General features: G+C 52.3%; 2 protein-coding genes across 6 annotated transcripts in view; one reads left to right on the top strand and one right to left on the bottom strand.

Annotated features, from left to right (window-relative positions):
- Nucleotides 1-1,497: 1,497 nt before the first annotated feature.
- On the top strand, nucleotides 1,498-16,949 carry LOC131810971 (coiled-coil domain-containing protein 74A-like). Its single transcript, XM_059138980.1, has 9 exons — nucleotides 1,498-1,531; nucleotides 11,837-12,196; nucleotides 13,045-13,086; nucleotides 14,119-14,175; nucleotides 14,931-15,111; nucleotides 16,148-16,325; nucleotides 16,404-16,483; nucleotides 16,576-16,647; nucleotides 16,807-16,949. The coding sequence occupies exons 1-9, from the start codon at nucleotides 1,498-1,500 to the stop codon at nucleotides 16,943-16,945; spliced, it is 1,143 nt and encodes a 380-aa protein (XP_058994963.1). The 3' UTR covers nucleotides 16,946-16,949.
- A 933-nt stretch (nucleotides 16,950-17,882) lies between these two features.
- The window catches only part of MED15 (mediator complex subunit 15), a 67,666-nt gene continuing 58,796 nt past the window's right edge, over nucleotides 17,883-26,752 (bottom strand). For all 5 annotated transcript variants that reach the window (XM_059140826.1, XM_059140829.1, XM_059140832.1 and 2 more), the window contains 9 exons: nucleotides 22,751-22,887; nucleotides 22,525-22,652; nucleotides 22,178-22,312; nucleotides 22,028-22,091; nucleotides 21,090-21,156; nucleotides 20,402-20,562; nucleotides 20,130-20,296; nucleotides 19,547-19,645; nucleotides 17,883-18,872 (listed from right to left, as the gene is read on the bottom strand). In XM_059140826.1, the coding sequence (XP_058996809.1) occupies nucleotides 18,736-18,872; nucleotides 19,547-19,645; nucleotides 20,130-20,296; nucleotides 20,402-20,562; nucleotides 21,090-21,156; nucleotides 22,028-22,091; nucleotides 22,178-22,312; nucleotides 22,525-22,652; nucleotides 22,751-22,887 (1,095 nt within the window). In that variant the 3' untranslated portion in view covers nucleotides 17,883-18,735. The remainder of the gene's footprint in view (nucleotides 18,873-19,546; nucleotides 19,646-20,129; nucleotides 20,297-20,401; nucleotides 20,563-21,089; nucleotides 21,157-22,027; nucleotides 22,092-22,177; nucleotides 22,313-22,524; nucleotides 22,653-22,750; nucleotides 22,888-26,752) is intronic.

Below are 26,752 nucleotides of genomic sequence, written 5' to 3'. Positions count from 1 at the left end.
AGGCAGTGGCTTAACCCACTGAGCCACCCAGGCGCCCCAATAAATAAAGTCTTAAAAACAAATTATCTCTTTCTCTCGGGGCGCCTGGGTGGCTCAGTGGGTTAAAGCCTCTGCCTTCGGCTCAGGTCATGATCTCAGGGTCCTGAGATGGAGCCCCGTATTAGGCTCTCTGCTCTGCGGGGAGCCTGCTTCCCCCCTCTCTCTGCCTGCCTCTCTGTCTACTTGTGATCTCTGTCAAATAAAGTAAAAATCTAAAAAAAAAAAAATTCTCTCTCTCGGCAACACCTTTTCCTGCCCACGGGTTCTGTCCCCATGCTTTAATAAAATCACCTTTTTTGTACCCCCCCCCAAAAGATTCTCTCTCTCCCTCTCCCTCTGTTCCTTCACAACTTTTTCTCTAGGAAAAAAAAAAAGAGAGAGGGAGAGAGAGAGAAAAAATAGGATATTTGTAGCTAAGTTTTGGGGGTTATATGTGGATTTTGACTGCTCATGGTGTTGGCACACAGCCTCCCGAACCCTGTGTTGCTCAAAGGTCCACCTTTGTTTTTTCTTCAGTGATTCCAAGATATTTTGATCGACCGGTGGAGCTAATACCGTAATAAACAACATTTAAATTTCCCTTCACGATATAGAAAAAAGTCTGAACTGTTGTGAATCTTTTGGCTCCCCATGTTGACCATCACTTGGAAGCGCCTGGGTGGCACCGTCTGACTCTGGGTTTCAGCTCAGGTTGTGATCTCAGGGTCATGAGTTTGAGCCCCACATGGGGCTCAGTGTGGAGTTTGCTTCAAACTCTCTCTCTCTCCATCTCTCCAGCCCCTCCTCACTGTGCTCCACCTCTCTCAAATACATACATCTACCAAAAACGGGGGGGGGGGGGGACACAGCGGTTGATCGAATGGTACCAGAAAAAAAATGTTTTGCCAAAATTAACACGTCCCCCAGGAACTAGCCTGGTGTGCTTTTCTAGACGAGGTTTCTTTGCAACATTTCACTTTAATATTTTCCAGTCTAAAACTGTTTCTTCTATGTCAATACCCTGAGAATATAGGCTCACAATGAAGAGTTTGGGCAGCCGTTTGGCCAAATTTGATGATCTTTTTGAGAGAAAAGGGGAGAAAATCTCATTTATCTGCTTTAGGCACACACACACACGAGTGCGCATGCGTCTTTTGTTTCATCAAGAATATAGCCCAATCTCTCTCTCTCTCTCTCGTTTTTAAAAATACTTTATTTATTTGACAGAGGGAGCGAGAACGCACAAGCGGGAGTCAGGGATGGGGAGAGGGAGAAGCAGGCTCCCCCCACTGAACAAAGAGCCTGATGCAGGGCTCCATCCCTGGACCCTGGGATCATGACCTAAGTGAGCCAAAGGCAGATAATGACTGAGCCACCCAGGAGTCCCTGTAACCCAATCTCTTAAAATGCACGCAGCGTAACAAGTTTGTCCTCTCCCCGTGTGGTACCTAAACATTTTGTCCTGTATTTTTAGCCTAAATGAATGCCTGCAATCTAAGGGACTATGACCGGGGTAACCAGACAAACCACGGTGTTCAGTCGCTCTGAACAAGGCCCAGGGCCATTCCAGTCTCTGATGAGAGAATCTGGCACGCATCTTACATATTCTTTCTCCAACTGTTTTTCTACCTGCATCAGCCTGTAGATGAATGGAGATCGGACCGGACATCTCTGTGCGGAGCTGAGTCAGGAAACAGGAGAATGTCCTGCCAGTCGGAGGCCTGTTGCCTCTCATGGGGGAATGTTTTTATAATAGGAGTTATCTGTTTATTTATATAAAAGAATGTCAAATGGGAAAATTGCCACTCTCTTTCCAGCCACATCTTGGGGTTGCAACGGAGGTAGCTTTCTTTCTTTTTTTAAGATTTTTATTTATTGGGGCGCCTGGGTGGCTCAGTGGGTTAAAGCCTCTGCCTTTGGCTCAGGTCATGATCCCAGGGTTCTGAGATAGAGCCCCACATCCGGCTCTCCGCTCAGCAGGGAGCCTGCTTCCTCCAATCTCTCTCTCTGCCTGCCCCTCTGCCTACTTGTGATCTCTGTGTGTCAAATAAATTTTTAAAAATCTTTTTTTAAAAAGATTTTTTATTTTTTAAACTTTTTTTAAAAGTTTTTATTTATTTATTTGGAATTTTAATTTAAAAAAATTTTTAATTAAAAAAAAGTCAAATAGTGCTCTGAGATTATAGGAAAAAAAATAGCAGCCCAGCCTCCTACAAGCAATCCTTTCAACTCTTTAAACTGTTTCTTCTGACATTTATCTCCAGCTTTCTTTTTTATTTTATTTTTTTAAGTAATCTCTACCCCTATCCTGGGGCTCAAACTTGTGACCCTGAGATCAAGAGTTGCATTCTCTGCCAAATGACTCAGCCAAGAGTCCCTATCTCTGTATTTCGAAATAATGTTTTTTCATTTCTTACTTCTTCCTTATTTTAAATATCCTTTACTGACGTCTGAGGGAACATAAGACATCATCATCATCCCCCTTACAAAAATACCCATTCATCTCCCCATCTCTCCCCACTCACCCATGACCCCCTCCTCCACAGTGTGTCATAATTTCTGGTGAAATTAATAACTAGTATTGATATTATTAGGATGATGTAAATACTGTTCACTGATGAGCTATGTAGTGTGATAGTTATATTCCCTTCTTTTTCTTTTTAAAATATTTTATTTATTTATTTGACAGAGAGAGACACAGCGAGAGAGGGAACACAAGCAGGGGGAGTGGGAGAGGGAGAAGCAGTCTTCCCGCTGAGCAGGGAGCCCAATGTGGGGCTCGATCCCAAGACCCTGGGATCATGACCTGAGCCAAAGGCAGAGCCCTAACCCACTAAGCCAACCAGGCACCCCACGTGACAGGAATTTAGTATAGAATTAGGAACTCCCGTGAGCATTGGAAGAGTCTAAGGAGCAGAGGTCACGGGAGCTATGAGTCTTCAAATTCAAAGGAGCTGTGCTAGGGATCTCAGCCTAAAGCATCAAGGTTCTTCACAATCTTGGAGAAGCTTCTACCACTCATCTCAGAATTCAGTGATGAAGAGGGTAACGCTCCAGGAAGCCTCTGTGAGTCTCTTTTATCCACACACTTGCCTATAACTGATTCAACTTCGTCTTCCAAATCACAAATGACTTCCTCTCTGGCCTACTCTATCCCAAAATCATAGAGGAGAGGCACCTGGGTGGCTCAGTCGGTTAAGCATCTGACTCTTGGTTTCAGCTCAGGTTGTGTTCTCAGTGTCCTGAGATTGAGCCCCGTGTTGGGCTCCATACTCAGCTCGGAGTCTGCTTGTCCCTCCTTAAATCCTCTCTCATAAATAAATAAGACCTTAAAAAAAACAGTATAGGAAAGGAGATTCTGGAAAATATAGTTCTCAGCCTTAAAAATGAATGGTGGTTGTGCTAACAATGAACCCAGCACAGTCTATCCTTTTGTCAGCTTGGTGTCCAAATGACTCCTTTTCCACATCTCACCTCTGAGTAAAGGTACTGAGAAATCACACTGTGTGATTCAGCTCTCCTTCCTACAGTCAAACCCAAACAGGAACCCCAGGGTCCTCTTTATCCATCCCTGAGCGGATGTTGCTTTCTTTTCTGATCCTGCTATCCTTTATTTTTAAAAAGATTTATTTATTTTAGAGAGGGAGGGGCGGGGCTAAGGGAGAGAGCAACTCAAGCAGACTCTGCACTGAGCATGGAGCCCAGGGCAGGGCTTGATTTTACCACCCTGAGACTATGACCTGAGCTGAAACCAAGAGCCAGGTACTTAGCTGACTGTGCCACCCAGGTGCCCCTGATTCTGCTATCCTATGACCTACTAATTTTTTAAAGATCTTATTTATTTATTTGAGAGAGAGCGAGAAGCAACACAAGCAGGGGGAGTAGGAGAGAGAGAAGCAGGCTCCCCGATGAGCAGGGAGCCCGAGGTGGGGCTCCATCTCAGGACTCCGGGATCATGACCTGAGCCAAAGGCAGATGCTCAAACAACTGAGCCACCCAGGAGCCCCCTTATAACCTACTATTGAGATATGGAAAAAATTATGACTTACACATTAATACCATCAGGTAACAAGAGAATGCGGGAGGAGAAAAAGAGAAGGAGCACAGGTACAAAAGACACAGGACATCTTTAACTACTGGCACGCTTGCTTCTGAGATTGGCCACAGGATGTGACTGCTCTTCTTCTACCACCTGTTCTGCCTGTCCCTAGCCGGTCATATTTTGGGGGATGGTGATGGGGTAATATGGTGGGGTGACCTAGATCTTTATTCTTGATGTTTCTGTGCCTTCCTGTTTTAGGTGCCTGTTTTAGGTTGCTACAGTTTTCCGTAACTTTTACCACAGACTGTGGGAGTACTAAGTAAGATTACCAAGAGAGTCTCCTGGGTGCCAGGTGTTCTTCCTTGCCCCCACTGTGTAGCAAACCCATCTACCCTTGATCATCAAGACCAGTCACCCCAACCAGTAGAGCAACCCTCTTATTTGCTTGACAGAGTCACCAGGTGGCAGTCTCAGCCTCCTGTTCGGTAGGACCAGTGTGTCCCTTCCCATCCCTGGGAACCAAGATCTTGCAACCAGCAGAACCCAAAGTCTTGGGGATGGGAGGCCAATACTCTACTGTAGGTCGTTAGATTAGTAACAGTGGAAGGAGCCACTCCGGTTTCTACCCCTTGATTCCTGAAATCTTGGGGTATCTTTGCTATGGGGAAATTTCACTCTACATTAGTCCCTGGTTAGAGCACGTCTTGCATCTCACGGGACATTATGTCAGCTCCACACAGTGACTGCACCCGGCGGGCACCATAACGAGCTCATCCAAATCCGTTCCACCATCCTATCAGGGCAAGCTTGAGAGCGATGGGAAACACAGTAAGACCAGTGACTTCCAAACAGACGCATTGACAACATCACGCTTTCATGAGTCCGTGGCTACACTTCATTTGCTGCCAAATAAGGTAAAACCAAAAATGAAGGTGTAAGATTGCAAATATAAATAAGAAAGGAGCTAAGAATAATAATAGGACTGTATTGGAATGTGGTTTGGGTGATACAAGTGAGTTAAATCCTCATCTATAAGAACAGGGAGCCAGTGAATGTGGCTCATTTTGATAAATCAAGAAATGATAGCCAAGCACATCATTGAAAGCTATGGAGAAGAAAGAGTGTCCGGATATGTAGGGTTTATGTTTGGGGAGTTGTGAATAGTGGCAGGGAAGACTGAAGCCTTTCTGTAATCGATTTTTTTTTTAAGATTATTATTTATTTGACAGAGAGAGAGCATAAGCAGGGGAAGTGGCAGACAGAGGGAGAAGCAGTGTCCCCTCTGAGCAGGTAGATGATACGAGGCTCAGTCTTAGAACTCTGGGATCATGACCTGAGCCGAAGGCGGATGTTTAACTGGCTGAGCCTCCCAGGCGCTCTGATTTTTTTTTTTAAGTAGACCCCATGCCCAATATGGAGCCCAGTGCAGGGCTTGAATGCACAACCTTGAGATCAGCACCTGAGCCAAAATCAAGAATCAGAAGTTTAATCAGATGTTTAGCCACCCAGGTGTCCCACTATAATAATAGATTTTAAAAGATCCTCATTGGGGCACCTGGGTAGCCCAGTGGGAGCCTGCTTCCTCTTCTCTCTCTGCCTGCCTCTCTTCCTGCTTGTGCTCTCTGTCTGTCAAATAAATAAATAAAATCATTAAAAAAATAAATAAAAGAGCTTCATTATTTCTTAATTTTATTAAAGCAATATGTAAATTTTAAAGGAAAAAAAGAGAAAATGAACATCCATCTGGCTTGCCTGTCTTTTAGGAAAACATGCTTGAAGACATCATCCATTTTACTCAATAAATCAATGTTTTGTATCCAAACCACCAAAATGCAAAATCCCTCCAATTTGGTCCCAAAGAAATTTGTTTCTGAAGAATGTGCGTATTTTCTTTGCCAGATAAGGAAAACTCTGTTCCACAATGACTTCCTTTTGCCTTCTTAAAAAACTATAATGTTAAAACAGTCAAATGTTTGTGTTGCTTTAATAAGAAGTAAACGTGGGATGCCTGGGTGGCTCAGTTGGTTAAGCTGCTGCCTTCGGCTCAGGTCATGATCCCAGAGTCCTGGGGTGGAGTCCCACATTGGGCTCCTTGCTCAGCAGGGAGCCTGCTTCTGTCTGCTGCTCTACCTGCTTGTGTTCTCTCTCTCTCTCTGACAAATAAATAAATAAATAAATAAAATCTTAAAAAAAAAAAAACAAGAAGTAACCTTTCTCAGGTGCCTGATACCATCTTTTTTTTTAAATTTAGTTTATTTATTTGAGATGAAGAGAGCAGGAGTGGGGGGAGGGGGAGAAGGAGATGGAAAGGGAGAAGCAGACTCCCCACTGAACCATCCAGGCACCCCCCCCATTTCTTTTCTAGCTTCTCTTGAACATGATTTCATTCACTTGTTCCTTAATCACTTTATGGGGTTAAGTTTTATGTTATTATATTGTTTGTCTCTTAATATATAGGAATCGGTGATTCATTCTAGATATTAACTTTTTCTCCTTTATGTATGTTGCAAATATTTTTTCTAAGTCTGTTATTTATTTGTTTTTTTAATTTTGGGCACAGGAAATTTTTATAAAGTCAGAATTATCAGTCTTCTTTGTTATGCTTCCTATCTTATTTAAGAAGATCTTCCCTAACTCAAGGTTAAAAACAATTTTTAAAATATTTTATCCATTCTGTATCCCTTTCCCTCTGGAAACCACTGTAACTGTATCTCCCACATTTCATTAAGTTGTATTTTCATTTTCATTTAGTTCAAAATATTTTTTTAAGATTTTATTTATTTGACAGAAAGAGACACAGCGAGAGAGGGAACACAAGCAGGGGGAGTGGGAGAGGGAGAAGCAGGCTTCCGACTGAGCGGGGGGCCTGAAGCGGGGCTTTATCGCAGGGTCCTGGTATCATGACCCGAGCCAAAGGCAGATGCTTAGCAACTGAGCCACCCAGGCACCCCTAATTCTCATTTTTTTAAAAGATTTTATTTATTTATTTGACAGATAGAGATTACAAGTGGGCAGAGAGGCAGGCAGAGAGAGAGAGGAGGAAGCAGGCTCCCTGCTGAGCAGAGAGCCCAATGTGGGGCTTGATCCCAGGACTCTGGGATCATGACCTGAGCCAAAGGCAGAGGCTTTAACCCACTGAGCCACCCAGGCACCCCCCTAAGCCTCATTTTTATCATCTACTCTGATGGTCTGTGTCTTTAAATTGTTGTAGTTATGGCATTGATATTTAATATGATTGTTAAATAGTTGTAATACTATCTACCATATTTGTTACTGTTTTCTGTTCATTGTTCTTTGTTTCTCTTTTCCTCTTCCACTCTTTTCCCATCTTGTCTGGTTTTAACTGGGCCTTTTTTTTTTTTTTAAAGATTATTTATTTATTTATTTATTAAAGATTTTATTTATTTATTTGACAGAGAGAAATCACAAGTAGATGGAGAGGCAGGCAGAGAGAGAGAGGGAAGCGGGTTCCCTGCTGAGCAGAGAGCCCGATGTGGGACTCGATCCCAGGACCCTGAGATCATGACCTGAGCCGAAGGCAGAGGCTTAACCCACTGAGCCACCCAGGCGCCCCTAAGATTATTTTTAAGTACTCTCTCTACACCCAATATGGAACTCAAACTTACAACCCCAAGATCAAGAGTTGCAAGCTCTACCAATTGAGCCAGCCCGGTGTTCCTTTAACTGAGCCTTTTTTTTTTTTTTTTTAAGATTTTATTCATTTATTTGACAGACAGACAGAGATCACAAGTAGGCAGAGAGGCAGGCAGAGGGAGAGGACCCTGAGATCATGACCTGAGCCAAAGGCAGAGGCTTAATCCTCTGAGCCACCCAGGTGCCCCTTAACTGAGCCTTTTATTATTCCATTTCTCTCTTCCCTTCACATATCAATTACACTTTTTATTTAAAACTATTTTAAGTGGTTGCCCTTGATTATACATTTACAGTGAATCCAAGTTCTCTTTAGAATAACACCTACCACTTCATGGTAGTGCAAAACTTTAGAACATTTCCAATTTCACCCTCTCATCTCTGATAACATTGCTGTCATTCATTTCACTTATTAATAAGCTATAATTACCAAATGCATGGCTGCTATGATTAAACAACCTGGGTTATCTGTTAGATTAATTAAGAATATGAAAAAGAAGGGGCACCTGGCTGGCTCAGTTGGTGGAACATGTGACTCTTGTACTTGGGGTTGTGACTTTGAGCCCCACCTCAGGTGTGGAGCCAACTTAGTAAAGTAAAAACTAGGGGCACCTGGGTGGCTCAGTTGGTTGAGTGGCTGCCTTTGGCTCAGGTCGTGATCCCAGGGTCCTGGGATGGAGCCCCACATCTGCCTCCTTTCTCAGCAGGGAGCCTGCTTCTCCCTCTGCCACTCTGTCTGCCTGTGCGCTCGCTCTCTCTCTCTCTCTCTGAGAAATAAATAAAATCTTAAAAAAAAAAAGAATATGAAAACAAAAAAATTTTTTTACCTTACTTATTCCTTCTTTAAAGCTCTTCTTTTCTTTATTTAGATCAGAGTTTCTGACCTATGTCATTTTTCTCCTTTGTGAAGAATTTCTTCTAACATTTCTTGCAAAGCAAAGCTACTGGCAATGAAGTTCCTCAATTTTTGTTTGTCTGAGAAAGTCTTTACTATTTCTCCTTCACTTTTGAAGGTACGTGTAGCTAGATACAGTACTCTAGGTTTGTGGCATTTTTCTTTCCACATGAACTATCTTCTTTTGCTCTCTCACTGTTTGCATGGTTTCTGAGGAGAAGTCCAATGTAATTCTGTCTTTGCTTCTTTATAGGTAAGGGTTTGTTTGTTTGGGTGTTTGATTTCTCCTCCAGTTTCTTTCAAGATTTTCTCTATCTTTAATTTTCTTTAGTTGGAATATGATATGCCTAGGAGTTTAGATGTTTTATGTGTTTATTCTGCCTAGTGTTCCCCGAAACAACCAGATCTGTGATTTTCTTTCATTAATTTTTTGAAATTATCAGTCATTATTGTTTTAAGTATTTCTTTTGTACCTTTCTCTCTTCACCTTTTGGTATTCCCAGTATGCCTATGCAACACCTTTCATAATAGTCACAAAATTTGTGGATGTTCTGTTCTCTTCTCTTCATTCATCCTTCTATTTACACTTCAGTTTTAGAAGTTTCTCTTGACAAGTCTTCAAGTTAATTGATTCTTTCCTCTGCCACGTCCAGGTCTACTGCTGAGCCCATCAAAGGTATTCTTCACTTCTGTCATAGTGTTTTTGATTTCTCACATTTCCTTTCCCTTCTGAGAGTTTCCATCTCTCTGCTTATGTCACCTATCTGTTCTTACATGTTGGCCACTTTGTCCATCAAAGCCATTAGCACATTCATTATAGCTTTTAAAATTCCCAATCTGAGAATTCCAACATCTCTGCCAGAGCCAAGTCTAGCTCTGATGCTTGTTGTCTCTTCAAACTGTGTTTTTTGTCTTTAATTAATGCCTTGTAATTTTTTGGTTGAAAGTTGGGCATGATGCATCATGTGGAGGAAACTGAGGTAAAGAGACCTTTAGTGTGAAATTTCGTATTTACCTTGCTAGGGTTTAGTCCATATTCATTGTTTGCCATAGCCATAAGTGTCAGAGGCAAAATATTCCTCAGGTGCCTTCAATCTGTCTTGGTATCTTTGGGTTTTCCTAGAAACTTCTTTTTAAATTAGGTCTGAGGTGGGCAATTCTTTCACTCGTATCCCATTCTTATCCAGGAGCCCCACTGATGTAGTGGAAAGGTGTGGAGAAAGGGAAGGCTAGATGGGGGCTAGAGAGGTATCTCATTCTCTCCAGGTCCGGTTTGGCATTAAGGGCCATCCTACTTTCTTTTGAGGGCATTCTTGTGAAGGTTAAACTCACAAAGGTGGGAGCATCCCTTAAGATTGGACCCCCCACCTTGTATTTTTTTAAATTTTCAAACTTGTCCACACTGAGCCACACCAGCAATACATCAATTACAGTTTGGATCTTCCTTCTCTAGTAGAGCAGAACCTATGGAGGGTTCTGCTCCAGAAAGCTGAAATTCTGTTTCTGCCTGCCTGCCTCTCCAATTTTGGGGCAAAACTTGTCCTATGATCTTAGTTCTCTGAAGGATCTAAGAAGACTTGTTGTTTTTCAGCTGGCTGATTTCCAGTGCCAGGCCAGGAAACTAGAAGTCCAGATACATTTGTATCCGGACTGCCCCCCCCCCCACACCCCCACAATACTTACTTTTTATTTTTATTTTTAAAAAGATTTATTTATTTGAGAGAGAGACAGTGAGAGAGAGCATGAGAGGGCAGAAGGTCAGAGGGAGAAGCAGACTTCCTGCAGAGCCAGGAGCCCAATGTGGGACTGGAGCCTGGGACTCTGGGATCATGACTTGAGCTGAAGGCAGTGGCTTAACCAACTCAGCCACCCAGGCACCCTTCCCCCCATACTTACTGTATCAATTGTTTAAAATCTTTCCATGATCAATCACTACAGCCATCTTTTTTTTCTGTAGATTTTAATAATATTTAGTATAAAGTACTTTCTTATAAATTTATTATCTAGAATTATGTGCAGATCTATTTCTGTTGACTGCATCTGAATTTTTTTGAATTTTTTCTCTTGACTGAGTCACATTTGTCTGTTTCTTGGCATGTTCAGTATTTATTATTTATACAGGCATTATGGATGATATGGCGCAGAGATTCTGGGTTCTGTTGTAATTCTCTGAAGAATGTTGAGTTTTGTTCTTCAGGTGGTTGAATTACGGAACATCACCCCAAACTTGTGGAGGCTGGGCTTTAAGTTTCACGAGGGCAGATATATTTTGATTTTGCCCTTAGTTCTAGGGCAGATCTCATCTCTAGAACGTAGTTTTCATTCCCAAGGTGTGGCCCTTTGGGGGTTTAGAAGGAAAACTGAGGCCTTTACCAAGCTCCTCTGTCAGACTTCAAACTCGTCCATGGAACTGATAGCAAGTGAATCTCTCCTCAGCTTTTGGCCTTCCAGTTCTTTGTCTTTCCCTGGAGTCCCTGGAATTGTTGCCCACAGGTGGGCAGTTGAGGCCAGCCACATATCTGAAGTTTACAGCTTCCAGCTCCTCACCCACAGAGGCTCCAAACTTCCCAGCGTTGCCTCCTGGGTTTCCAGCAGCGGTGGTGTCCCCATCTTCTGCCTCTTCAGCCACTGGACCTGTGGCTTCCTGTTTGAGGTCTGGGAGAGAGAACCCTCAGGGAAAAGCAGCTCTTCTTCTTCTTCAAGATTTTATTCATTTATTTGACAGAGAGAGACAAGCGAGAGAGAGAACACAAGCAAAGGGAGTAGGAGAGGGAGAAGCAGGTTTCCCGTTGAGCAGGGAGCCGGATGCAGGGCTGATCCCGGGATCAGGCTGGGCGCGCAGGCTGGGCACAGCGAGGCGCAGAAGCGCGTCCTGGACACCCGGGCCATGACCCAAGCCGAAGGCAGACGCCTAATGACTGAGCCACCCAGGCGCCCCAAAAGCAGCTTTTCTTTCAAGAGCTGCTGCCTCCGTCTAGTTTCTGTCTGCTTGTTGTTCTTCTCCAGTGCTTTCAGGCAGTGGTTTCATATATTTTGTCCACATTTCATAAAGCAGAGCGTTTTGTAATTACTGGAAGTAGAAACTCAATCTGTAATCCGTAGCATCCATTCAGAAAGTGAACTACTAAGACAAGCTACAAAATTAAGACCTACCCTCAAGGCGGATACCTTTTAAGTCAGATTATTAGGGCTGAGGCGGAAGTTGACGTAAGCCCCGCCCCCACAAACAGCTCCGCCCCTCGCACGCCCCGCCCCTCGCTCACGTTTCCATGGCGACGCGGCGCCAAGCTGTGGCAGCCCAGCAACCGAGTGGGCGTGCAGCAGCGGCTACATGAGCGCGGGGGTGGCGGCGGCCGGGCAGCGGCCCCCCAGCTCGGGGATCCCGGGCTCTCGGGGCGCGTCGCGCCCGCGCCCCCGCCAGCCCGCGGTCGTCCAGCACTCCGGACAGCACGGCGCGCAGGCTGGGCACAGCGAGGCGCAGAAGCGGGTCCTGGACCTGGAGAAGAGCCTGCAGTTCCTGCAGCAGCAGCACTCTGAGACGCTGGTCAAGCTCCACGAGGAGATCGAGTACCTCAAGCGGGAGAACAAGGGTGAGTCCGTGCGGCGGGGCCGCGGCTGGGGCGCCCACCGCCGCTGGGGCCCGAGGGGGACTCAGACCTGCTGCCCGCGGGTGCCTCCAGCACGGAAACACGCGTGGACTCTAGAACACGTAGGGTTTTAAGGAGGACAGACACAGGGCAGCAAGTCAAACCCCGGGTCCTGCCATGCGGGGCTTGGACTCCCTTCCCCCGCCATCGGCCCCAAACCAGGGTGGTCTTGGGGGTCGGGGTGCGTCGGGGCCATCTAGCCATCTGGCAGGGCAGCCTGTCCGTGGCATTTCCCACAGTAAGCCCGGTGGCAGTCTCGTCTCTAGGAATCAGGCCCAACTGTTTAAAACTTTTTGTGGAAGTAAAAAGTGCGAGCATACAGCTCAATGATTTTAACAACCTAAATGCGCCCAAATCAAGGGCCTATATGCCCGGCACCATCCAGCTCTCCCACCTACCGGAGTGTCCTCAGGGCAAGGCCTTCCTAACTTGGCCCTGCTTGTGGCTCCTCACCCCCATGGGCCAGGCCTGAAGCGGAACCTGTCTTTTACTCTGCTTCCCTCTCTCTTCTCCCTTATGTTTTAGCTGGAGCTCTTCCCCCCAAGCACCTAGTCCTACCTCAGTTTCTCCCCACCCTTCTCCTGCTGTCCACTTGAAGTGCTAAGTATGAGATCAAGGGGTCCCCATTATGTCAGGACTCCACCTCCCCTTGACATGAGGAGTTTTGAGTCAAGGTCATGTGTGAAGTCTCTCAGGGGTTCAGCAGGAGGGGAGCACCCGGGACAAGGCAGACCTCTTCTCTCAAACTGGCAGCAGCTTCAGAAATGACGGAAGCATGTGTTTGCTTTCAGATCTCCATTACAAGCTAATAATGAGTCAGAAGCCAAAGAAAGGTAAGAATGAGGCCCTCGGGTGGCTGATGGGAAGTTACTGATGTCTGGAACAGCCCCTGGGTTGCTTGTGTTCACCCAGCTAGCTGCACTGGCCTATCCCAGTGAGGAGGGGTCCTGGGGGACCTGGAGAGACGCCACTGCCCCCAGCCATGGTTTGGGCGACTGTGCACTGAAGCACAGAGGTGGGGCTCTCGGGGATCCCAAGGCCTAAGGTCTGGGCAGCAGGGAAACAGGCAGAGCAGCTGCCCTCCCTAGCGTTGCTGCTCTGATGGATTCTGACTTGGATTCTGGCTATGGTAGGCCCCAGGCTCCCTCTGCAAGGCTGGCAAGCACTGGGCAGCCCCAGCCCTGGGCCTCTGGCTCGTCACTTCCTAGCACAGAAGGCTCTGTACTAGGAAGGCACAGTCCTTTCAGAGAGCCTCCCTGCCTATCTCCACAGTGACCAAGAGGGCTGGGTGAAGGCAGTGGAGATGGAGAGACCCACAGCCACTTACCCAATGCCCTTCCTCATCCTGATAGTAGCCCATTCACTTTGCGTGTCCCCCAGCCCAGCCTGCTCTCCCCACTTACCTTTGGGGCCTGGTCTGGGTGGTGCTAGCCTGGAGCCCCAGTCTTGGGAGGTGTCCAGGGCTCCTTTTCTAGGGGACACAGAGAATGGTGTGGTGGTGGGCCCTCCCCTGACAGGGAGGAGCAGCTCCGGTGAGCTGTCCTCAGCAAGTGGCAGGGCCTGTTGGTGGTCCCAGTGTGGAGATGCCAGGGGTACCCAGTGGGACCTCAGAAGAGGTCATCCTCCTTCAGGGCTTCTTTGGGCCTAAGCCCACTGCTTTCTGGATGGCCCTTCAAGAAATCGCCTTTCCCCCGGCCTTGGCTCTGCCTCACCAGAGTTGGGGAGGGCCCTGTGTGAGCACACAGGCGGGCACAGGCCGCAGGCCCCTCACCCATGGAGAGGAGCGGGGACGGAAGCATCTGGGGACACTAGGATGGAAGTGGCATTCCTGCCATCTCCAACTGACCCTGTGCCTTCTCCCACAGGCAGCATTTCCAGTTCCAGCTTTCATTCCATCAAGTCCGTCTCAAATTCGACGTCAGGTGAGCACGCCAGCACCCTCTGTGAGCTCAGGGTCAGGGAGGGACACATGCCTCATGGGGACCCTGGGCCCAATGGCCAATGTGGGGCATTGAAAGCCCCATGGGCTTGGCTACAAAGGGAGTGAACACCAACATGGGGCACAAGGCCCTACGGCAGATGCCCCCCGACATACGGAAAGAGGAGCCTCTGTGCCTCACTAAGTGGTCTTCCAGGGAGGGGTGGCACACAGGTGGCCTGGCAGAAGCCCTGCTCATTAGGACCCCCCACCAAGCAGGCAGGAAGCAGAGGCGGGGGGTGGGGAGAGGCGGCTGCGCCTGGAGTTCTGGGCTTGTGGTGTCATTTGCAGAGTTAGGGGCTGATAGCTTCTTCTTCCCACTCTGCCTTCCTCAGGCCAGGCGTCCTTACAAAGGAGCAGCCCTTGCCCCTCCTCTGCGGGCCCCAGGCAGGCAGTAGGCATTGTCCTTGGAAAGGACACTGGCGCAGGCTGGGTCCCAGACCTCCCACTCAGTGTTATTTTGCCCAGAATGGGGCATTGCCTCAGAGTCGGGGAACAGCTGTGGGGCCACCCCCAGCCCTGGCCTTCCCTGACTACATGGAGCCAGCTTTTCACAGAACCTCAGACCCTTGGGTTTGGATCTCCCAGCAGCCCCCCAATGGGGGCTCTGTTACCATCTCTTGGTGGAAACTGAGGCAAACTCCATGGGCATACACAGCTGATCCTGGGCGACTCAGGCGCGGTTCTCGATGCCCACAGTGACCGCCTTGGCTGCTGTCAACTCTCAAGGCAAGGCCCGGACCCAGCTCAGCTTCTCCAAGAGGCAAGACTCGAAAGCTGATGTTCCCCAGAAGATGGACCTGGAAGAAGAGACCCCAGTTGCTGCCCTGTTCCACAACAGCAAGCTGGACAAAGCCCCAGGGATGCAGGGGCCGGCCAAGTAAGGGCTCGCCCAGACCCCGTGGGCCCAGCGCTCCATTTACCAAGCTCACACTCTGCCACCAGCCAGCTGCTCAGCCCCTCCAAATGGGCCAGTCTGCCGGTGAGCGCAGACTTGCTCCAGGCTTGCCCATCCAGTGGGCACTGCCTTCCCCCTTTCCCCAGGGGGTCTGCAGGGTCTCTATGCTGACTCAAGCCCACACAAGGATGCCAACAGCAGCCTCCAAAACCGTTTTCTCACAGAAATGGAACAAAGTGATTTGGCCTTTAAATTACCCTGCTATTCACCAAGTCGGGGAATAAGTAAGTCAGGTTCCTGGGCTCACCCCGGGAAGTGTGCTCAGCTCTGTGAGGCGCAGAGCTGGCAGGCCAGAGCAAGACCAGGCTGACACTTGAGTTTCTGGGACTGCCCTGGAAAGCAGCAAGGAACCTGGACCTTTTTTTTTTTTTTAAAAGACTTTATTTATTTGACAGATCACAAGTAGGCAGAGAGGCAGACAGACAGAAGAGAGGAGGAAGCAGGCTCCCCGATGAGCAGAGAGCCTGATGCGGGGCTCGATTTCAGGACCCGGGGATCATGACCTGAGCCGAAGGCAGAGGCTTTAACCCACTGAGCCACCCAGGCGCCCCAGGAACCTGGACTTGGCATCCAAAAACAGAGACCCCATTGTCCCCTGGGTAGGGCAACCAGCAGGCTTCCGCTTCTCAGCACAGTCCTTAGATTCTCTCAACCAGGCTCACAGGTGTGGGGGTCAGGACTGAGGGTGGCCCCGCAGCTTGAACCACCTTGAAACGTCAGGGCACCTTGAGAGAGGAGAAAGGGATGGACCCAGGTCCCAGCTGGCACCGGAGCCCCCCACCTGGTGCCGGGAGCACCCTAGTCAGCAGAAGGGACCCAGTCCCTGAGGAGGCTGTGTGGACACCCCTCCTCCCCACACCATTCTCAGGCTGGAGCAGGAGCTGCCCAGAAGAGAGGTGGGGGTTGGTTAGACCAAGCCTGGCAGGCTAGCTCCAGGCTGCTGCAGTGACTGTTCCAGAGAGGAAGAAGGGGAGACCTCCAGTGCAGTGGCGAGCTCCACGGCAGGCAACCAGCACAAGGGCAAGCAGCCCCCCGCGATGAGCCTGCCTCCATACCTGCGCAAGCCCACCACGATTCAGCAATGTGAGGTTATCATCCGCCAGCTGTGGAACGCCAACCTCCTGCAGGCCCAAGAGGTGAGGCTCGGGACCCCGATCTGCCCCCCGCCACCTCTGCAGAGCCTGCCCACTGCCCTTCTTCTCCCTGCCTTCCAGTTGCAACACCTCAAGGCCCTCCTGGAAGAGAATCAGAGACCCAAGGCTGCCCCTGAGGAGCCTGGGCCCAGCTCTCCCAAGTGAGTAAGAGCCTCACAGCCCTCACCCCGCCCCACCCTACCCCAGCAAGGTCTTCTCCTCTGGGGCTCACTGCTGACTCCTCCCTCACCAGGGACCAGGAGGCCCTTCACCCGGGAGCCATGCAGCTCCCCAAGGTCCCCACCAAGGGCGTCCCCAAGAAATGGTGAGTTGCACTGGCAGGGGGAGGTTGAGGTGGCCTCCAAACCCCGTATGGGGTGCAGAAGAGATTGGGACCCAGATGGCTCCGTGTTTTGCCTGGGGCCGCATTGGGCTGGGCTTCTGCTCCCAGGGGCTCTGCAGTGCCCGCCCTCTGCCCGAACAGCCTGATTCTGAGCCCGATGCCCATGGCGGAGCGCTCCATCCTGCCGGCACTGAAGCAGACCCTGAAGAGCAACTTCGCCGAGCGGCAGAAGAGGCTGCAGGTGGTGCAGAGCCGGCGGCTGCACCGCTCGGTGCTCTGAGGCCAGCGGCAGCAGCTCTCGGCCAGGCCTGTGACCAACCCCCCCCCCCCCCCCCCCCCCCGGCTGGAGATCGTCACCCTCTCTAGATAGCACTTCCAGACAATTCTCATACGTTTAGGCCAACTGAAATTCCAGATAAAAGAAACTCGTGGCAGATAAAGTACTTGGTCTCAGAACTGGGAAACTTTATTTTCTTGCTCAGTATTTTGCTATTCTGCGTTTACACGAAAACATGTTATGAAAGAAGTATTACCCTACCCCGCCGAAGACTGGAAATAAAGCTCGTTTTTCCACTTGTGCGTCTCATCCCTCACTGCTGTTTGGGCATCACTGCCCTGCTCTGTGCCCCTAGCTCTGCTCCCTGCAGTAGGAGGGGCCTGCCGGGGGTGCCTGGGACTCTGGGCTCATCCAGGGCGGGCAAGTGTGCAGGGAACGGGTTCCTGGCCCTGCGCACAGGGTGAGACGCCTTCTTCCCCAATGGTCCCGGCCAGCTTCCAGGCTGACAAACACTGCTGATGCGCCATCCTGCCGGGCCTGCCCTCCAACACGGAGGGCCACGGCACCTCGGGAGTGGCCCTCTCCGGGGCTCTGGGGCCTCACCCGGTGATACTCCGGCCCCAAGGGCCCCCACAACCACAGCTTCCTATGGCTCATGGGTGCAGTCAGCGTTGTGTCCACCTGCCCCTGGCAGGGTTGTGCTCCAGGCCCATTTCCTCAGCACTCATCTCTACCTCGTCTTGCTTCTGGCAGCAGGAACTCAGCCAGAAACCTAGGTGAGGTTATGGCCCTGACACTCAAAAAAGGGGGAACTAAGATCTGGATCTCCATGGCCATCCCCAAGGTAAGGAACTGGGCTCAGCCCTGACAATGTTCCTCGCTGGACAGTAGTACCCAGACTTTCAGAGGGGAGGGGACACAGTGACAAATTCATGACAAACACAGGAATAATAAATTTATTATAAGAACCACAGATGACATGGTAGTGCACATAGAAAAGGGGGACCCTCTCAACACCAGAGGGCTGGCGGGCTGATGCCCTGTCAGGGAGCCTTCTTCACTCTCAGGAATGGCTCTGAGCCCTGACCCCAGAGTGGGCACGGTGCCAGGGACAGGATCCACCCAGGTGCCCCTGCTCCCCAGGCTCTCCCACAGTGCTGAGCAGACCCCCATGGCTTGAAGGAAGAATGCCATGAGGTATGAGGCCCAGGCGACCGCAGGGGATCTGCAACCGCCTGCAGGCCAACCTTCCCTCTGAGACTCGGCCAGCACCCTGGGATCCAGGAGCTTCCCTGTGGCTTGCCCCACATGCCCACGGTGGCAGGGTCTGAACCTAAAACTGTGACCAGAGACTTCTGTGTGCATTTTCAGGGTTTCCTATGCTCCCCATGTTCCCTTACAGGAACAGGATGTGTTTCTGGTGCACACACACAAGAGGCTCTAACAAGACCCTGAGTTCTCCCCCGTGCTGAGGAAGGACACAGGCCTTGGAGAGGCCGAGGGGACAGCAGCCCAGGGATGAGCACACAGGGCTGGTGGCATGTCTGACTCCCTGGGGGACGTCCCAACCCCATCACTGATGCAGCCAGCCCCACAGCCACCTGCCCTCATCATGTACAAGTGTGGGAGGATGTCTGGCAAGTCCCCAAGGCAGAAGATAAAAGCAGGAAAGCTAATCTAAGCCCAGGCTCTCTAAGGGAGCCAACACCTAGAAATGTCCGACATGAGGTGCATGCCCTCTGTGGCCCTGACGAGGCCGCTGACTCTCCCTGCGGTCCCCAGCGGCTGGGTGGCTAGGCAGCTGAGAGGCAGGCCTGGTGGATGCTCTGTGCCCAGGTGTTGAGCAGGGCCGTGACTGAGTGCTTGTCGGGGAGCTGCAGCAGCCTCGAGGTCATACACCGGTGCACCGACTGCAGGAAGGGGTTGGCATCTGCAACAGAGCAGTGGGCCATGAGCGGTGCCGGGCCTGATGCTGGGCCACACAGCAACTCTCTGTGAATGGGCTACCCCATAGACACAGGTTGTCGTCTGGGGCATTCCACCCAGCCAACGTGAGCAGGGGTGCCATCTCCCTCACACAGTGGGGTAGCTGATGGGCTCCCCTCCCAGGCCCACGCATCAGTGGAGAACTACAGTGTAGACAGGTCTGGAGCCCAGGGCCCCCACTCAGGGGTAGTCTTGGGATCCCAGCCCCCCACACTAGCTCTGAGCTGCAGGGGTACTGGTCCCCATCAACAGAGCTCTCTCTGGGCCTTTGGTCTGAAGCCATGTCACCCAGATGGGTCCCCACAAACCCTAGCTCCTTCTGTGCTCCCCTATCGGCCTTGCAGAGGCCCCCAGGGGTGGATGGGCCTGCTCACTCCTCACCACTACACATGGCTGCCCTGCAGGCAGACGGAACACCATAGAGACAGAGACCCCTTTCTCTCAAAGTGATTTCTGGGCAACCCACTCCTGTCCACAAAGGGGCAGAGAAAGGGGAGGAGTGGGTTCCACTGTGGGAGCCCGGAGGAAACCCAGTTGCCTGGAGCCAACCCCATCCCACCAGGGCCCCGAGAGAGCAGCCACAAGGCCTCACCACGGCTGTCCTCGCGGCTCACCCACCGTACTGCCACTGCCGGTCGATCCACAGTGGGCTCTGGGCAGGGTAGTCAGCAGGGACACTGAGCTCCAGTGGCGGCACACTCGGGAGATCCTTGTCATCTGCAACACATGCAGCTGTGCCTGTGACCCGGCCCAAGGCCTCAACCTGCCCTGCCTCATAGCCCTGCTCCGAAAAGGGCTCTTCGAATCCCAAAAGGCTTGCTGCAAAGTCTGGAGGTCACTCTGACCCCCAGGCTTTCACATTTCCCTAGGGCCTCAGGCTTGGTACCTGGAAGGCAGGGAGGGGGCCTTCCCAGCAGGGGTAAGAGGTGAGAGTGTGGGGGCTCCAGGCTCAGCCCTCAGGGCACATCCTAGGCCAGGTATGTGGGAGGATCCAGAAGGATGTGGGGCTGGTGGGCCTCGGGGCACGGTGTGTGTGTGCCTATCTGTAGGAGGCACAGTGCGAGTCCCGATGGGGCAGGTGGGCCGGGGCAGGTGGGCCTGGGCTGGGCCTACTCTGGAGCCAGGGGCAGGGGCAGAACCCTGGGGCTGGAGTTTAGGACTCAGTCTCCCACAGCACCAGCCCCGCCTCCCCAGTACGCACCCAACTTGCATATCAGGTGGACGGTGCCATTGTTACTGCAGTGAGAAGGATCCAAATTCACCAAGAACTTAGGATCTAATCTGGCCACTTCCCCCTGGAGCACGTTGGGGATGCTCTGCCGCTCATCGTCTTCAAACCTACGCTTCCGGGTGCACACAACCGGGGCTCTGGAAGAGGCAGCTATGGTCACCACACGGGGCTAGGCTGTGGCCCACGACCCACAGCCCATGGCCCACTGCCTAGCGCGAGCCTGAGCCCTGTGCTACACGTACGTGATGGGTGGGCCGTGGATGGCTGTCATCGCCGGCACGAAGGTGCGGTACAGGGAATGGTTGAAGACGGGTGAGCGGATATTGGCCAGGACGGCATCAAGGAGCGGCTGGCACAGGTATTGCTGTTTGGTTGGCGGCACCGGAGGCGGCGGGGGTGTGGGCTGGGACAGGACAGTGGGGTCAGCAGCCCACTCTTGGGAAGCTTTCTAGACCCTGAGGTCCTCAACCTCACAGCCAGACTTTTACAGCTTCCCCATCACCTCTGCCCCCAAGAGATAAATAGTTATCTTAGATGCACTCGCCTGCCTTCTGTGGCTTTGACTTTCCCCTGAGGCCCCTCCCCCCAGGGCTTGGCCTCGTGCTGGGCAGGGACAAGTGGAAATGAGACAGTGGAGATGAGACAGTGGAGATGAGCGTACACAAAAGTCTGTGAACCTGGCGGATGGAGGGAACACCCACAGGACCACAGCCGGAGGGTGACCTCTCCCATGTTCGCACACATGCTCTCCTTACCCAAGGCCGACCTGACCTGGAAGAAGACTTCTGGGCGAGGTCCCCAGGCTGAGTGGCATGCCCCTCTACCCACTCCTAACTTTGAACACTTCTCCCCACTTGTGGGGTGAGTCCCAGTCTCCTCAGAGATGCCTGTGGCCCTCTGAACACCACCAGGCCATGGTATCCCACTCACCACTGCCATGTCATTCTTGAGCTTCTCCAGGGCAATCTCACACTTCTGCAGTGTTTTCAGGGGGCACCTGTGGGGAGAAGGGATGTGGCTGACTCTCCATGCTTGACGATGGTGGCGGGTGCTGATTCTAGCCACCGCCCGCCCGCCTGGCTTCTTCTGGTGTGAACAGAGCCAGCTTTGGCCAGCACAAGCCTCCACAGGAGCCCCAGCCATTGACCAGCTGTTCCTAGACGCAAAGGGTAAGGACAGATTATCTTGTCCCCAGGAGTGGCCCCATCCTGGTTGGCAGAACAGGGCATAAATGTAATGGGTCAGTGGGGAGGGACAGAGGCTGGTCCCCTGCCCCCCAGCCGTAGAATTCCAATGAGGATCAATCCAAGAGGGCTTGGAGGGTGGTCCAGATCCAAGTGGCCTAGTTCTGCTGTTTCCAGCATTTTGTCTAGTAAATGGAAAAGAGAAGCCCTTCTAGAAGGGAGCACAGACTAAGCTGAGGCAGGGAGAGGGACAAATCCAAAGGCCAGTCTACATGCACAGTCCTGTACTGCAGACCAAGCTCTGGTGCTCACAGCAGCCCTGGCACTGACCAGCATGGTCGTGTGTGCTGAGAAGCTAGTGCCCCACTGCCTTACAAGTGCTTCTCAAGGGGTCGCCTTGTTTCCTTTTCCCAGCCAAGCTGAGTGAGCCACAGCTGCCCCTTTTTGCAGATGGGCTAACTGATATGAAGTCACTTGCCAAAGGCCACTGGTAAGTCAGGGGCACCGCAAAGGTAGGGGGCCAGGGGCTTGGAGCCCCAGCAGACACACGTAAGTGGAGCCCTAAGGCCCCTTCTCTATAAACTCCACATCACCACTAAATGCTCATTCAAGGCTGGGCCAACCATGCAGCCAGACGTGGGCAGAGCGCCATCCTTCCTCCAGGAGCCTGGAGGCAAAGCTCACCGCTTAGAGGGGTCTGTCAGGATGTCCAGAAGGCTCTTCATCTTACTCAGGTCCTTTTTTCTGTCTGGGACAGAGAGGGGCCACTAAGACACGTGCCTGGAGTATCCCCCCGCCATCCCCAAACATGCTGTGCCCCAGCGCCGGCCGCACCTTCATTCTTGTCAATCTTGTTGATCATGCGGCGCAGGGGCTCGATGTACTTGGACAGCTGCTTCAGCTTGTCGAGGTACTGCTGCTCCTCAGCCTGGCTAGAGCCAGCTGGGCTCATGACTGAGCTGGGATTCACTGGAGGATATGATGTGGTAAGTGCAGCTCCCACCCACAAGCCCGGGCTCTGCAAACCCTCCAGGTGGGGATCTAGAGCTCACCCACCCTGTTATAAGCGGAGGCCTCCAGATGGTGAGGGGCGAATCTCGGCCCCTTGATCTGCAGGTCTGTGTGTGGGTTACACAATGGGTTCTGGGCCTCGGATCACACCCACCCCCGACCCGACTTACCGGGGGTGTTTAAAGGTCCCGGGGAGGGGACGCTGAAGTTCTGCGGGGTGCGGGCCGTCACTGGACTCTGGGAGGGCTGTGGTGAGGGGCTCGGCAGGAAGCTACTAGGGGAAGGGGCAGGGCCAGAGCTGCAGCAAAACAAAAGCAGATGCACCTGTGAGCTGGGGCACAAGGTGGGGCCCGCCCTGGGAGCCAGGTGGGGAGGGCCACCCCCTGCCAGGCCTACCTGACGTTGGAGTTGGGCTGCGAGCTGGGCTGGCCAGGCTGCGGGGATGGCTGGGGAGGAGGGGGCATCGACTGTGGGGTCTGCACCTGCTGGCCCGGTGACGGCGAGGACAGCATGGTGAGGCTGTTCTGGCTGACCTGGAAGTGGAGGGGGCTCAGCCTGCTCGCCTGCCACACGTTCTCACTCCTGCTGCGCCCTCACTCCCACGCCCATCCCCGTGTCACAGACCCCATCTGCACACAGAAGCCTCCTCACCCTCTCAGCCTCACCCAAATACCCCTTCTTCCAGACACCCTGCGCCATGAATACCAACATGGGCACAGGGCCCCACCTCGAGGATCCACACACACAAGTCCATGATGATGAGCGGCTGGCACAAAGGCCCGGCTGGGCAGCTCCTGCTCCTTGGCAGGGAGACCATGAGGTCCACAGGCTTCTGCGCTGGAACAGGACATCCCCATATTTCTGTTTGACAGGTGGGGGAGCCAGAGAAGGCCTATGGCCTTGGATGGTGCTGTCTGGCCTTCCCGGCCTGTGTTGCTCTCCTCTAGGTGCCAGTGAGGACCCCGCCCTGCGACAGATGGGACCAGCTTCCCACATGCTTCCGTGAGCTCCCCCCAGCTCTCAGGGCACAGTGGAAGCCTCTCTCATGTTTAATGGGAGCAAAGTGGCCCCTGTGTCAGCCCCTGCCAGCACGTGTGGCCTGAGGACCCTCGGTCTGGTGGCTGAGCAGCCTGCCTTGACTGGCAGAGCGAGCAGACCTGCCTCGCCCAGGACATGATGACGGTGGCGTTAAGGGCCCGGCAAGAACCAGCCCAAAGTTCCCTGCTAGTTTCAGGGCTTCCCAGGGTCAGCGGAGGGGGCTCCTCCCACACCCTAGTCAAGCTCCTACATGCTGAGCCCCCCTCAGAGCCTGCTTCCTGGAGCCTAATCCATAACCCCCCCAACTCTTGGACTGTCCAGTTCTGCAGACCAAGCTCAGTGCTTGTCTCAGGGCACTCTAGACCCTCGTGCCATCTGGGGCCGGGGGTTTGCGCCTCCCTCCCACACACTCATCTGCCATGGGGGCGGGGGCAGGAACATGCAAGCCCAGGCCTCCGGCTGCTAGGCCCGGTTGTTCTACCAAGTGAAGCAACAGGTCCCAGGTGATTCACAGTGATGCCAGCGAGGGCAGAAACAGGGCCTGGGGCAGCTAAATTGAACTGAGTGCAGCAGGCTTCTCCTAGGCAGGGCTTGCCTTCAGTGCAGGGCTACGCGGAGTCCCAGGGCAGGCAGCATGCCCCCGGCACTGGACAAGAGGCTCCAGAATCCACCCAAGGACCAACAAACTCCCAGGACTAGGAAGGTGAACAGGCCATCTCAGAAGAGCCCATGCCAAGAAGCAGATGGTGCCAAGGAGGGAGAACTACAGGCCTGGGGCCTCCACACCCTGGGCTCAGCCTGCGAGGCCTGGGAACTCCCCTGGAGTGGTTTCCTACAAAGGCCCCGCTGTCACCTCCCCTTTTCCTCTCCCCAACCTGCTGCCACACACCACCTTGTGCCCCTGAAACTGCCTCTTGATGTGCCCTCTTCCTGCCTCACCTACCTGCATCTGCCCCAGGGAAGAGCCCCAGCCTTATTAGCTTCTGTTCCAGCAGATGTCCCTTCTAGAAGGTGTTCAGCTCCTGTCTGTAGTGTAAAGCTGGTACTTCTCTCAAGGGAAATGAGGCACGTGAGGGCACCATGACCAGTACAAAGCCACTCAAGGGGAAGGCTACTGCACAGTTCACTTCCCACCTAAATGTCTAAAGCTGTATCTTTTTTTTTTTTTTTTTTTTTAGAGAATCTTTTTTTTTTTTTTTTTTTTTTTTAAAGATTTTATTTATTTATTTGACAGAGAGAGATCACAAGTAGACAGAGAGGCAGGCAGAGAGAGAGAGAGAGAGGAGGAAGCAGGCTCCCCGCTGAGCAAAGAGCCCGATGCGGGGCTCGATCCCAGGACCCTGAGATCACGACCTGAGCCGAAGGCAGCGGCTTAACCCACTGAGCCACCCAGGCGCCCCTAAAGCTGTATCTTAAAAGGCACCCTCAGCACTGTGACCACAGGAAACAGGGCACTTTCCCCACACCCTCTGCTGGGTTCCATGGAGCACACATGGCTCCCCTGGGCATTAGAGTCTGCAAGAAACAGGCAAGAGCAGCCTTCCCCGGACCTGGGCACAAGCTCAACGCTTTTGCTTCCTCCTACGAGCCTGTATCTTACATCTAGCCATAGGCTACCCCAGGCCACTCTCCAGGCCACCACAGGAAACCCCTAGGCTTTCGACATCCAATCCAGATCTCTTTACATCTGACAGTGCCTCTGGAAAAACGCCTGATTCTATTGGCAGCACACACATTCCCCTTCCCAGGCCTTCAGGATCCCCTCACCAGTCAGCACAGGGCTCATAGGCTTCCCAGATCCTGAGATGCCACAGACACACGCAGGAGGAGGAATCACAACCTGAAGGCCTCTGTCACGAAAAAAATGGCCAACCAAAGTGGCTAAGGAGACAGAGACCCCCCAGGCTTCAGATTTATGTTCCGTTTGGCTGATGCTGGGGGAGAGAGGAGCGAGACAGCTGGGCCCCTCCAGCGATGTATGAAGCCCCCCAGAGGGGGCACCACTGCCCTAGCTCTGAATCTTTCCTCCCCACACATGTTCTGCCAGAGGCACAGGCTTGGCGGTCACAACGGCTAGCACATGCCATGTGACACTAATGTACCCACTCACTGTCACCTACATATCATACAGGGGAAATGGGAATTAAGAGAGAAGGGACATGCTCAAGGTCACACGGCTAGCAGAGTTCAGGCATCTCAGCACCATCTACTCTCCCAAGGAGCAAGGACAAGTGTCTGGGAAGAGACCCTGCACAACTGCCTGAAGGTAGGAGTGGGGGAAGGCAAGTTTCAAGCAGAGGGGACACAGCCGAAGCACAGGGGAGTGGAGGGGCCAGGATGCTGGGCAGCAGGGCAGCAGGCCTCATCTGGGGAGCAAGTGCAATGAAGATACCTCAGGGGACGCTGGTGGCACCATACCCTGTAGCCATCTTGGGACAACCCATGCCCACCAGACATCCCTGGAGCATTCCCGACCTCTTGGACTCTGTACGTGATGCATCCCCAGAGCAAAGAGGAATATGGACCCCACCGTGGCACCACCTGCTCACACTGCCAGGGACCCCACATCACCCCTGCACCTCTGGACCCTCACGCAGGGCACTGCATCCAGCACAGAATCCTGCTCTGTCATGGGCGTCGGGGTCATGAAGTGTTCCCCCAGTCTGAAGACACAGCCATGGGACATGCTGCAGGGCCGGAGGCAGAGAGTGTCTGAGAGCCCCCTCTCCTGAAGGGCTGACAGAACAGGCCTTCTAGTTCGCCTGATCTCCTGACCCCGGTTTGTTGTCACAAGGAAGGAATCAGGCAGACAGGTGCTGCAGGCACTGAAGCACCTCACTCCAGGGCCTGGAGCAGCCGGCTGCCGAAGGCTCTGCTGGGGTACCCATAGGACGGCAGCGGCAGCCCTGACCTGTAAGGAAGCATCTTCAGAATAAGCATGCTCTTCGCAGAAGGGACGCGATCAGCAAGACACAGACACGAGAGCAGCTGCATGCCGATTCTGGACCCAGGTCTGTGGCCAGCCAAATGACCACAGTGTGCCTGTGCTGGGGAGGGAGGCAGGGTGTGGGGGGCACGTTTGACCCTTGAAGCCAGGACCCCACCAAGAGGCCAGGGTGGGAAAAAGGAAGTTGTGGAGCCTGGGCCAAGGATTTAATGGAGCGTCTGGGCCCCTTTTACAGGGAGTGGTGGCTTCTCTGGCCTGAAGCACTGCCGGGGGCCCAGTGGCGGACATTTACCTCCACTGAGGCGGGTGACAACAGGGAGTTCTCCTAAATGCGTGACCTGTGACCCACTGCAGTGAGGACGAACAAGTCCACAGACAGAAGTAATTCAAGGCCTGGCATGTACCACTTACTC

Source organism: Mustela lutreola, chromosome 11, assembly GCF_030435805.1.
Source record: "Mustela lutreola isolate mMusLut2 chromosome 11, mMusLut2.pri, whole genome shotgun sequence".
In the NCBI taxonomy this organism is placed as follows: Eukaryota; Metazoa; Chordata; class Mammalia; order Carnivora; family Mustelidae; genus Mustela; species Mustela lutreola.
Note: the sequence above shows the minus strand (reverse complement) of the source record. Positions and strands in the feature narration are given on the sequence as shown.